The 13,577-nt window shown below is 42.7% G+C and overlaps 1 protein-coding gene across 1 annotated transcript in view; it reads left to right on the top strand.

The window, feature by feature from the left end:
• The window catches only part of RYR3 (ryanodine receptor 3), a 361,766-nt gene that overhangs the window by 270,437 nt on the left and 77,752 nt on the right, over nt 1–13,577 (top strand). The window contains exons 60-64 of the mRNA XM_060002247.1: nt 717–838; nt 4,258–4,307; nt 4,701–4,761; nt 6,661–6,899; nt 8,268–8,349. Of these exons, the coding sequence (XP_059858230.1) occupies nt 717–838; nt 4,258–4,307; nt 4,701–4,761; nt 6,661–6,899; nt 8,268–8,349 (554 nt within the window). The remainder of the gene's footprint in view (nt 1–716; nt 839–4,257; nt 4,308–4,700; nt 4,762–6,660; nt 6,900–8,267; nt 8,350–13,577) is intronic.

Raw genomic sequence — 13,577 nt, 5'->3', positions numbered from 1 at the left:
TGAGATGTGGTCCCTGACAGTGGTCCAGACTCACTTGTACCACATCTGTGAGAAAGGGGGGAAGGATAGCGGAGGGCAAGCTGTTGTTTTATTAAAGTTCTAAAGTTTAATAAATGTTGTTTTATTAAGTGGCTAGAACTTACTCATTTCAGCCTCAGCTAGCTGCAAGGGAGGCGTGTAATGCATGCTTTAACTGGGTGACCCCATGCCCAGATAAAACACGGGGATTTCTACTGCTAAGAGAAAGAAGGGAAGAACGAATGTGGGTGCCAGTGAGCTGTCTCAGCCACATAACCCTACTCAGAGGACTAAATACAAGTGAGACTTTGGGGTAGCCATGTTCTGAGAAGCAGAGACAGGATGGTCAAGTCCAGTAGTGCTGGGCCATGCCTTCAATATTCTGTTGGGTGCCACGCCCAAGAAGCCACATCTGAGTGCAGATGTCCTACAGGACACCCCTGAAAATGTTGATTCAGGATGTGCATTTCTTTGGGCCCTTAGTCAGTGTCCTGCCCTATCCCTTCACATATTTCTAAGGCCTCCGGTTACAGGCATAGAAGAAAAAAAATGTTTTGGAAACTGGGATTCCCAGGGTAGAGTTTCCTAGAAATTCCGGGACCAGAGTCTTTTTGCTCATTAAGGATGAACTTTTTCAAAGGAACCAGAGGAAGGGCTTTGGCCAGCCTCTTAGAAGTTCATCTCTGGTGATCTTTCAGGTTCTTCTCCCACTGGTTGACCAGTACTTTACCAATCACCGCCTCTACTTCCTCTCGTCCCCTCTGAAGCCCCTTAGCAGCAGCGGGTACGCCTCTCATAAGGAGAAAGAAATGGTGGCCAGGTGAGTCTACAGAAGAGAAGGTCACGGTGCTCCTGTGATTTATGTAAAACCCCAGCCTCCTGGGGCTTCAGTGGTGAATCTTTTGGAGAAATGAACTGTGGCCTGATGATGGGTAGCTCAGAGGTTTTGGTTATCATCTTGGTTTTGAAAGTGACTTTATTCACACTTATCTGTATGTTATTTTGGCAACCGAGAGAGGTGCACTGTTTGGGGGTATCAGTAGGGCTTGGGGGAAACTTATATCCTCAGGTCAGCTTCTATCCTGAAATAACATTTAGAAAAAGGAGAAGGTAATTCTGAAGCTTGGGAAAAGCAAACACACAACGTTGAGAAGAAACGGATTAAGACTGTTTTCATTCTCATTCTTCTCAGGCTTTTTAAGCTTAACTTTTTTTTAAGGAATCAGATCTTACAAGTCTTGGTGTGGATGATCTGAGATTTGAAATCTAGAGTGACATAATTCAATTTAAATTCCTAACAGGAAACAAATTTTCATCAAAAGCACCAGCTTCCCTTCTCATTCCACTAGGCATGACACGTGGATGCCTCAGCAGAGCTGAGAACAAAGCAGGTGCTTCATGGTCAGGCTACAAGTGGGTACCACTATGCCTCAGGTTCTCTGTGTTTGATTTACGAATGACAAGGGATGGATTAGACTTCTAAATGGCAAAGAGTTAAGGACTGCAGTAAAGGCAGTCTATCAGCCCTTTCCCTGGCATCCACTGATGGTGAACAATGTACTTTATATTTTATAAGGGCCCAGCCATTGAATATCACCATCTTTGGGAGGATATTCAACTTTAGGATTTAGCTAACATTTATCAAGCACAGCATGGCTCAGCAGTGAGCTCGATTTTTTGATATGCACAAGTTATTGCCCACCTGTGGAAATATCATTGTGAAACACCACAATGCTTTAAATTCCAGGAACCACCTGTGTGTTATGATCTCCATTTTGCAGATGAGGAAACTGAGGTTTGGGCAGGTTCACTCCAGTGCCTAAAGTGACCCAGGTAGTAAGTTAGAGCAAGAATGAAAGCGTAGCCCTCTCTATCCAGATCGAGTGCCATTTTCTCTACACTGTAATTACTTCTGACATTAATATTTGTTAAGCAGGGAGGAGCGCATGATGTCAAAATGAGATACACTTAGAATCAGTTACTGACCCAAGATTTCCTAGATATTTTCATGACACACCGGTGTTTTTTGTAAGAAGTTAAGGAAATGGAGAGCGAAGTGAGATACTCAGATAAGCCAACAGAGGGCAGGTGTGTCTGTTCTCTTCATCTGTTTTTCTTAGGGTATTAATTCATGGAAATGTAACATTTGTTCAGCCAGGCACCATTTGTCACAGCTGGAATAGAAGCTGGAGCTCGCTGATCGGCCTTGCAAATAGCTTTCAGATCCATCAGTGTGCCCGCTGCCCTCCCATAGAAGTGGCCACATCGGCACTGAACGTGCTCACATCTCCAGACCCCTTTTGTTCCCAGCCTTCGCCCATACCCCACCTCTTCTGCATCTGATGCAATTCACCAGTGCTTTCCGCAATCTCTCCCCTGGGATCTCTTTAATTTATCACCTTCAAATTCTGAGATGAGAGAGAGGCGCCTGGGGACTCTGGCCCCTCATAACTCTGGGTGAAGGACAGTGCTTCTGCTTGAATCATGGGTCCCACAGGCAACAAAAAAGGGCCTTTGGAAATTTCAGGCCCCGGCCTTGACATACCTGAGAAAGCACTTCTGACAGCAAGGGGAGCCACGTTTATATTAGGATCAAACAACCCGAGGATCTGCTTTAGTTAGAAAAATGTTAATTTTGTATTTATACAGAGTGGGTTCATTTTGAAGCATTTTGCCAGAAATAACTGAGTTTATCAGCCCCTTATTCTACAGGCTAAAAGGGTCATGTGATTAGTCGCTGACTACAGACGAGAAAAAGCTAAAACACAGAGCGGGATGAGGTCGCTTCACCACGACAGCCCAGCTAGTCCTGGCAGAGCCACAGAAACTCATATTCCTCCAGGATCTCTGCCAACTCCATGAGTTTTCATCAGATACATAACTCTGAAAAAAAACAAACATCCGGGGAAGAGAAAAGAAGCAGCAGTTCATATTTAATTTCACACTCGCGGGCTGCCAAATTTCTGTTAACTTACTCTGAGCTCTCTTAAGCTCTAGGCCAGTGTTTCCAACTTATTTCCACTGCAAAAACAAATGACTAAGCAGCAGAGACTTTGGCTGTGGTGTCCAGTAGACAGCCCAGAAAGGCTCAGGGTATTCATTGAAAACCATTTAGAGGTGAACAAGTTTTCATCCCCACCAACACTTGGATGGATTTCTTCTCTATTTGAGCTGTCCCCTAAAGGTTTTTGCCCTGTGTGGGGCAAGACGCCCATGACTTCTAAGAAGATCTTGGGAAGGACTTCAGCTAGGTCTCACCTTGGCAGCCCATGGCCTGTACCAGGTGATTTTATTTTACTTCCCCTCTTTCTGTTCCACCAGGAAGGACTGCTTTCTGAAGGGATTGCTAAGTTCTTACCTAGTTGTGCCAATGTCAAGTAATGTCAGCATTCTGAGGAATCTCCTCCCACGGACTTCAGCAACACAGGTCAAATGATGGCCATAGTGCCCTTAGACAGGGGCTATCAGGAGTGTGTTCAGAAACATCCACGGGCTCTTTGCTAACTGCACAAAGCCCTCTATTAGACACTGTGGAAAGGAAAACAGTAAGACACAACTGGACTCCTAGGGGTTCCATGGTAGACAGTATGGGTGAAAGCATGGAATAGGGTCAAAAAACACGAAAGTGTAGCAGATGGGATTTCCTAGCTTCAAAGACACAGATAGGACAGCAACCCAGTCAGGCCTATAGGCTAATGGAGATGTCAGAGAAAAGCCATTTCTTGAAATGTTTCTGGTTCAGCACAGTATTGCCCATACCTGAACCTTTAACTTTCTTCCAATCCCACCATCTCGCGCACCTCCAACTAAGGCCTCACACCCTGTTCCCCCGAGTGAAGGCTACAGAAGGGGCTTGCAATCCACTGCAGTAATGGAAAAATCATGCGTCCTTCCAGAATCCTCGTTTATCCATGAATGTTCTACAGATGAACCTTTCAACATATAGTACGCTGTAGCAACAGGTGGTTTGCAACAGGTGGCTCATTGCAAAACATGGTACTTGCTGCAGAAGGATTGTTTTCTGCCTGCAAGGTACCTCTCGTGATTCTCCAGCAGGACAGTGGGAACCACATGTTGTCCTAGTGTGGTCCAGAGGATACTTTGAGGGGAACACAGTGCATCTTCCCGGGGTGTTGTACTAGGCACTTTGTTTTACTGCACAGGGGCCAAGGGGTGGGGTACAAATGAGTCTTCCTTGAATCTCTGTCCCTTTCTGACTTTCATTCTTTTCTGCTTCAGCCTGTTCTGCAAACTCGCTGCTCTTGTTCGACATAGGATTTCCCTCTTTGGTAAGAGAAGTATTGCTAAAGGCTTCACCCTCTGTAATTACCCTGAACTTGTGTTTTGCCTTCATCTGTGGCTCCTGCAGACAAGCTGAGCCTTAGGACTAAGGTGTCACCTACATTTGCCATAGAAAGTTGGTCTGAAGTATGATAAACCCCTCTCTCCCGCCTTGAACAGCTCAGATTTTCCACGCCAATGAATGCTTTAAGCCCTGCCTCTAACTTCCATCATAAAGCCATGCGTCAGGCCAGAGATAAATGCTTTGGCCCCGAACGGAGGCCTGGCACTTGGTGTGCTGGTGGTTAATAAGGCTGGGCTGTTTATGCTTATTGAGAAGATTGTGTTTAAATGACAGGCTGAATGCTTTGGGGAGTCACAGGTGATACTTTTGATTTTAGGGAACGATTCTACTACAATGGTGAGCTGTCTTCACATCTTAGCTCAGACACTTGACACAAGGTAAGTGTGCCCAGAATTTTCCAGTCGTTTCTCAGGACTCCCTCTCTGGCCCTCTCTCCTTGCTTATTATTGTACTGAAGAGGAGATGTGTCACCATTATGCAGGAGCTGGGGAGAAAAGGGAAGATGGGGAAAAGGTGGATCCCACCATGACGTTAGCACACTCTGTTTCTCAGCTCACATGACGGAGAGCCACCATCATGGCAGATACCGAAAGCTGAGCATTTGATCAATTCTTGTCTTCTCTTACTGAGAAGTTCATCTTTCAGAAGATAAAATACGTAACGTGGCAAAGTACCACTTCGTATCTAATTCTCCACAAAAAAAGAAAAAGGAAGAGCTGCCTGATGGGTGGCAATGCCATAAGACTCCTGGGAGAGGGCGCCCGTAGCACTCTGAATTCAAAATGGCCAAGGAGGGGATGTGATTACCAGAAGATCAAAGACAAAGATAGATTCGAGCCCATGACCTGAGGGTCTGATGGGAAAGATGGCTGAACAAGAAAGGAAGTCTTCCTTTTCTTTCACATACATACATATATGTGTGTGTGTGTGTGTGTGTGTGTGTGTGTGTGTGTGTATTCTGGTAGTATAAACATAAATTATTTGATGAGATAAAAAAGAGAAGCAGTGCAAATAACTGACAGGGAGTTTTCTTTAACACACTCATTAAGCAGGGCCCTTGTCAAAGTTGAGAGAACACACATCCCAAAACCCAACGCAGAAGAGAGGCACCAACCTGAAAGAGTGGCCAGATGATGAAAATCCTCTACAAACTAAGAATGTTTTTTTTAAAAAAGTTAAAGGTAGTTAAAGGGGATTTTCAAGTGTCGGAGAGAAACAAACATGTTGTGGAGATATTACGACAGCACAACATTTTCACGCCCAGACCAAAGCATCCCAGGGGTGCAACTGGGACGAGGAATCTTTATTCCCAAAAGCAGGCAAAATGCCTTAAGAGAGAGTCCTCTTTCTTAAATGTACCGACCTCCACCGACCTGCATTTTTTTTTTTTTTCGTAGTCATTCCTGAGAAACCTGAGGAGGGTGGTTCATAAATACTTACAGCAAGCCTCCCTGACTTTATTTCCTTGTTTCTATTTTTCTGATTGGCTGGATGACTATCATGAAAATGCTGTAGATAAAAAGCATCTGTCCTTATAGCAAGCCTGTCATAATCTTGTGAATAAGATGTAGAAATATGGAAAAGAATAGATGACTTGTAGGCTTTGTTCCAGTTCTAAGTTTTATAAAATAGTTTTTAAGGGAAAGCCCCAGGTACCCATAGCTAATCTCCATTCCCACATGTTTTTTTCGGTGGTCTGATTAAGCTGTCTGTTTTAAAAGGGGCTGGCTCTTCTCCACTCCCCTTCTCCAAGCTAGAACATCCCTGAAAACTGATAGAAATCTAAGCTTCAGCTGATTTAATTCTCTGTTCTCTCTCTCTAAGAGGTCCTACATCACAGGAGAGCTAATATTTCTAACTAGTCCTTATGAAAGTTGCTGAGCCCATGTGGAGCTGGAAGAAAAGCTCCCCTCGCCCTCCTTTTAATTAGATACTTGCAGAAGAATGTAGCCAGCTGCAATATTATATAGATAGCAGGTGACCAATATCAGTTTCTTTCTAAGTCGTCCTGCCATTTCCAAAGAGTTGAGCAGTCATTCCCTCAAATCAAGCATGCCTTCCAGTTGCTGCCCACCCCCCTGCCCTTTGGGCTTGTGGATCCCAGTTTCTTTCTGGGTGCTAATAACCACTCTGTCCATTTCTCCCGACTCGGTGTCTTCCAGGTGAGTGGGGTGTCAAACATCTGCCCAGGTTGCACTGCAAGCCACCAGTCTCAAGAAGGGGGTTGGCCAAAGATTCAGATTATGCTTCTGGTTTTGAACATTGTTTGCTTACAGGACAGTCATGAAGTCAGGCTCAGAGCTGGTGAAGGCCGGGTTACGAGCATTCTTTGAAAATGCAGCCGAAGACTTAGAGAAGACTTCAGAAAACCTGAAGCTCGGGAAGTTTACCCATTCCAGAACGCAGATGAAAGGCGTCTCTCAGAATATAAACTACACCACGGTGGCTCTGCTCCCCATCCTGAAGTCCATCTTTGAGCATGTGGCCCAGCATCAGTTCGGGGTGGATTTACTCTGTGAGTCACCTGCTGCCCGTCATGCATTCATGTACATCTGGCCACGGATCAATAGGACGTGTGTGGCTCATTCCCTTAGGCTGACCTTGAGGACAGAGTAGAGAGAACTCTTCCACACTTTTCCCTTCTTAGATTTAAAAATGAAGTCATAGACTCTTGGAGGGGAAGAAATGCCCAAATTTGAGTATATAATATTTCATCTTTTCCCACTGTTTTTCAGGACCAGAATTTTCCCACCCACTGGTTTAGCTCTCAGCCATTGTGTTCTCACTTAATTTGAATAGGTTATCTGAGAAATCCAGCAAGAGATATAGGTTGCTCCCAGACCACCAATTTTCCTGTAAAGAAGCTTTAATGTATTCATTGGATACCAGGAGCAAAGAGAAGCTGCTAACATTTCATTGTCTAAGCCTCCAGAAGAAGACCGTAGTGGGTTGGTTTTCTTTCAGTTTGCATTTGGTACCATGTCCGGCCCTCTTATACTGCCACCAAGCTTCAGTTTCACACTTTAAATGGTGGCACATGATTTAATTAGTTTAACCAGTTGTCAGTAGCCAAGGCTGTGTCTTCCATAGCCTTCGACAGGGAAAATCAGTTATTTCCATGGGGTTAGGGGGACAGGTAGGGGAACATTCAAACTCGCTACTCTGTGTCATGGACACAATGCACTTCCTTGTTGAAAAATTAAAAATTAAATTAGTTCTCTTTATGTTAAATTGGTTCCAGTCTTATCATGAGTTCCATACATTAATAGAGGCACGTAGCCTGCCCATTAAGTTCCTAAGCGAAACACGCCCTTCCCTTGGGAAACACGGCAAAATCATGATACAGTTGAACTACCTTTTGAAAAACATCAGAGGACTTGGAACAGGTGGACAGGAGGAATTTTGCTCTGTCTCTGCAGAGGTAGGGACATTGTACATATCTCCCTAAGAAAGGAACAAAAAGCTCATTCAAACTTCTTTGATTTCTTGCATTCTTCCTTTCAAAAGAAGGAGATCGTGCTCTGGATAAAATTCGATTACAGCGTCTCCCTCTATTGGAGGGGAAAAAAATACCCATATGGAAGGACTCATTAGTCAAGTGATTCCTTTCCCTGAGAAGCAATGTGATCTGTGTCAGGAGTCCTACAAAGGAATTGGGATAGCTCAATGGAGGGTGTTTTTCTGTTGGTGTTTCCTCTCCCAGTTCAGCAACCGGCATTTGAGTAGAGAGGGGCTATATTTGTTAAAAAGAGAGAGAGAGAGAGCTCTTTGGCTCTTAGGTGATGCCACCACATGTTTTCTGTTTGCAGACCCTTTCTGCGTGCAGGAGGTGGGCCACTGGGATTGATGAACAGGAATGACAGCTCTTGTTTGGTCTTTTCAGTGGGTGACGTGCAGATTTCATGCTACCATATACTGTGCAGCCTCTACTCCCTTGGGACAGGAAAGAACATCTATGTTGAAAGGTAATTAGCGAACAAAAGAAGCTAACACGTTCAGGCTGAATGTGTTACTTAAGTCTTTAAACATTTAACAATAGCATCTTTTCAATCCAGCAGAAGCGAAATGCTCACTGAAATGGCTTGGTGATTTTGAGCCTAGGGTATGAAATGTTTACGGCAGTATAAAATGTGTTAATGAGGCTTCTGAGATGTATGACTTCCCTGGCGATAGCTGCAGAGTGTATGTGGCTGGAGCAGCAATATAGCCAAGCTAAATCATGTGCTGGTGGCCAAAAAAATGTCGAAGAAATGTCTCTTTTTTCATAATCACAGTTTCCAAATAGCCTCCAGAGTTCCTGTGGTTAAAGCTTGCTGAGAAGCTCAAGGGACGTGAGGCGGTTGCTTTAGTGTTTAATGAGTTTCTGTGTGATACAGCCCTGGACCTTTACCATTCTCGGCTGTCACATTAGCTGTAGTTTTAGACAAGTCCACACTTTGAAAGCAGAGATGCTCTTCAATGGTCTTGAGTCTGAACAGGCAGATTTGCTGAGGTGCTTAGCTTCCTGCTCTACTCACTACTCTGCCTGGAGCGATGGAGGCCTTCGGTGACCGCCTGCTTTTCACCATCAAATGCCGTGTGTTGTGTGGTTCTGTTTAAATCCACGGGGAAGATCAGGAAGATAAACACAGTGTTAGCCAAACCCTAGACTTAGTCTTATCCTTGGAAGACGTTTTTTCCCTTTTCTGCCTTTTCAGTCAACGATACTGAAGGATTTTGATCTGTGCTTAAAATTATTTAATCTAAACATCCCCTTGGTATCCATGCTCCATGGGCCTCCTCAGTTTATGATACCTTTACAAACAAACCAATGGTAAATCCCCATTTCACATCGAAACTTACATAAATTCTAATTGCAATTTCTCAATAAAGTAAAGACAAGACTTGGGCTCCTTCAAGAACTCAAGAACTGATGACTTGAAATCATGTGCTAATAACCAAACAATGTTGAAGAAATGTCTATGTCATCATAATTACTGCTTTTAAGTAGCTTCTAGAGTTCAAGAAATCAACTGGAGGACTAATGACTAATTTATTTTGATTATGATTGTAATTCCTTAGAGTTATGTAGCTTTCCTTATTGTTTTACATGAAATATAGATAAATAGTTCTATCCTTTAATAGGAACTGGGCAGACAAAAGTCATAACCATATTTTATACCAAATCAACAAGAAACTTAATAAAATTTTTTCTGTTTAATACAGAATTTCACTTAGGGAAGGTATCTTTACTTTCATTAAGCATCTGTGAATATTTTCTCAATATCTTTTCTTATTCTGTCAGTTTCTATGTGCGTATATACATACATCTATATGTGTATGTGTTTCTTTATACAATCTTTTGAAAAGCTTATGCATTATTCTCTTTTTAAAAAAGAAAAACATTCAAAGAAAGGTCAACTCTGAAATGTCAGACCAGAAAAAGACTTCTTCATATGACTTTTTATATTTTATTCATATTCTCACAGCACTGTGAATATTGGTACCTGTGTTTTATACTCCACACAGGTAGAAAGCCAGGCTTGAAGAAGCCCCTAGATCAAATATGCCCCTGTTGTCTCTCCATTAGTTAATGAAACAACTAAGGACATAAAGATTTAAAATCCTCGAGCTGTGATGCTGCCACCATTAATGACTTTTATTTGTTTATTTTCTCTTGTATCGTGAAAGTAAGACATACTTATTCAAAAAAGAAATCAAACAGTACAGACATATGTAAAGTTAAAAGTCTGCTGTTTTCTTCACCCCAGATCACCCCACCTAGTAACAGTTTGGTGTATACCATTCCAGGTGTTTTCTACATGTGTAAGTTCTTACACATGTTGGATCATAATATTGCTTTGCAACTTTGTCTTGTTGGATGAAGCTAAAAACTGAATTTCTTTATCATACAACTCATATTTTTAATTTATCATTTAGATAAAATCATCATTAATTCTCTACTTTAAAAAAGATTAGCAAGTTTAGTACATTTACATTTCTAGCTACTTCCTATCCTTTCTACCTTTCCTTTTTTGCTATGTAATTCCTTATAACACATACATTTTATTTTGGAATATTCTAGAACTAATGTTCCTTGAGTTGTTTACCTTGGTTTGTATTTAAATGATTCAGTGTGTAGCCAATCCTTTTGAACTGTGACTTTCCCATTCCAAAACTCTTATTTTGATTTATCTCTTTTTGTTTTTTTTTTGGCGGTACGCGGGCCTCTCACTGCTGTGGCCTCTCCCGTTGCGGAGCACAGGTTCCGGACGCGCAGGCTCAGCGGCCATGGCTCACGGGTCCAGCCGCTCCGCGGCATGTGGGATCTTCCCAGACCGGGGCACGAACCCGCGTCCTCTGCATGGGCAGGCGGACCCTCAACCACTGCGCCACCAGGGAAGCCCTGATTTATCTCTTGGTTGGCCAGATTCATCATATGTAGTTGCTTCTGTAAGAGCCCTACTCTTGAGTCTTTGCATATTTTGGACTATCATCCTTTGACTTTATATGTGAACAGTTTCCGTGGTATAAAATCCTTGGGTCATAATTCTCCTTCCTCGGAAGTGTATAGCCTTTGCTTCTTTGTGTTCTGACAGTGTGTGTTCCTTGGATCCGGTGATTTGTTCCCCACACACGTGACTTTGCCGTGGGAGGGGAGAAGCTGCTGCTCACTGGGTTCTTTCTTTGGTCTTGAAGCTCATTCACTTCACTACTACCGTCTCCCAGGGTTGTCCTTTCTGTATCAGCCCCTGCACTTCTTCTCAGAACTTAATATGCCCCCTCCGTCTTCAGAATTAGGTCCTCGTTTATTTAACGAGTCTTTCATTTTATTATATTGTTGTTGGGTTTTTTGTCTTAGCTGTTTTTCAAAGAGCGAAATTATGTGTATTTATTGGCTTTTTCCTTAACCTCCCACATCTCTCATTTTCTCCTCAGTAACTTTTAGCTAATTGTTCTTTTCTGAAACTATCTCCATGTTAATATCTCTTCTTATATTCTGTGAGGGTAGAGAGAAGTTTTCTGGGTTTTTCCTGGATAATTCTTCCTCTGAACTCTATTTCTCATCTATTTCTTGGTCATTAGGTACATTTCTAGTTCTCAAGAAGGGAAAGGAGTACGTGTGTGTGTATGACGCACGTATGCGTGTGCGTGTGTGTGTGTTCGGTGGAGGAGAGTGGACAGGGCTGAAACATCAGGCAGCTTCAAAACCTAGAAGCTGACTGAGAACTCTTTCTCACCGTATCAGCAGTGCCTTTAGCCCTAGGAGTCATCCACCCTTATCCTTTGGTGTCCTTCCTCAACCAGAGTAAACAGCTGGTGCAGATGAGAGGTTGGTGAAATTCCTGGTGCATCCTATAGAATAGGCCTTTTGCTTAGTGATTTAATGTATGTTTCTTCTCTGCTTTAGAGGAGTTGAGGCAGCAGCTACAAAACAGGTTACTTCTCACTCTTTCACTCTACCTCACCTCCACTGGTTCTCCAGGCCAGGCGTCCAGGTCATAGTTGTGGCAGATGGCGTGCACACTCCTTCCTACTCTGGTCCTGCCTGCCACTCTGCAGGATGGAACCTGAGTCCCACACACGTCCAACAGGTCTCCCAGGGCCTGCTCACACCCTTAAGTCTCATTGTTTCAAGCAAAACTCCTTTCCTGGGCTCCTCAAAACCCCCATATTTACTTCCAATGATGTCTACACTCTGCTCTAGGTCTTGAAAGAATGTTTCAGTTTCAGCATCTTCACTTGATTTGGTCCATACTTTGCAGTATGAAGTTATCACACATTTTCTAATTTCAGCACAGATCTAAATTTCTTCCCAAATTTTTCCCCAGCTCTTGTGGGTTTTAGGGAGGAAAGTATTGGCTTGGCCAAAAAATTTGTTCCAGCTTTTCTGTAAGATGTTACGGAAAAACCCAAATGAACTTTTTGGCCAACCCAATATAACGAAACCCACCATTTCTCTACCACCTTTTACTGAAGTTTCTTTGGCTAATGAATGTCTGTAGGGTTGCAAAGGAACCACTCAATATAGCTTGAGTGCATTGTGCATAGAAAAGAACCGGACACCTCAGTGATAGTGTTGACTGTGAGAAGGAAAACGTCATTGAAACAGAGTGGAGACCTCTTTCGGGATATTTTCTAATTGAGGCAATACTGAGATGGTCACTGACAAGCAAAGTTTTCAGATACAGAATTTCAGGGTAGGGTAAAGGCTTTCGTGTATTTAAACATGGAGAATACTTAACATTCTTTAATCTGGATATACTTTGATTAATTGATAGAGCATTTGATGGGGGTACATCAAGAAAACTAAGTTTTGTAATTAACTGCATTAAGCATTGACTCTCCATTTTATTTCAAATTAAAACTTTATTTTTGCCTTCACACTTTAGAAATGTTTATATCTTCCTTCCTGCTTTGCCCGCTTTGACCAGTTTTGTTCTGATCAAACATGGCTTTCCCTAAACCACTGAGATTACTAGTATTTCTATCTAGAACCTTGCTCTGCCTCCACTTTCTGCCCCTGTGCTACGTGTTGCTTCCTCTCCTTAGCATCCTCTGGAATTTACATGAAGGAACTTTCAAAATTGCAAAGCACCAGATATGTGCAGGCATAATTATTATTACCATGATGACTTTGTCTCTGCCTGTGTCCCAGATGATAGACAGTTGAGAAGCAAGGTCCCAGTCCATGGAAATAAAATTGAGAGGTCAACTTAGGAAGTAACAAGAACTGAAATACAAATTGAACCAAAGTGAAAAGCAGGAAGGGAGGGATAAATTAGGAATTTGGGATTAACAGATACACCCCACTATATATAACATAGATAAACAACAAAGACCTACTGTAGAGCACAGGGAACTATATTCAATATCTTGTAGTAACCTATAGTGGAAACAAATCTGAAAAAGAATATATACACACACATACACCAAATCACTTTGCTTCACACCTGTTACATTGTAAATCAACTATACTTCAACTAAAAAAAAGTAACTTGAACCGTCTGCAGTCTGTCAGCATTGACCAAGTACTATTATATGAAAAATACTGTTCTAGGCAATAAGAGCTAAGGCAGGGGGTGGGTGGGTAGGAGGAGAGTGAGTTTCTCTATCCACTGATAAACTCTTCCAGTAGATCCTTGAGTTGCCATGGAACTGTTTCTGTAGCCCTTGCTCTGCCTGGTCTATACCCACACTGCCCCCTGGGGGG

This window comes from Delphinus delphis, chromosome 2, assembly GCF_949987515.2.
Source record: "Delphinus delphis chromosome 2, mDelDel1.2, whole genome shotgun sequence".
NCBI lineage: Eukaryota > Metazoa > Chordata > Mammalia > Artiodactyla > Delphinidae > Delphinus > Delphinus delphis.
The sequence above is the reverse complement of the archived record's forward strand: the minus strand, read 5'-3'. Positions and strand labels throughout refer to the sequence as shown.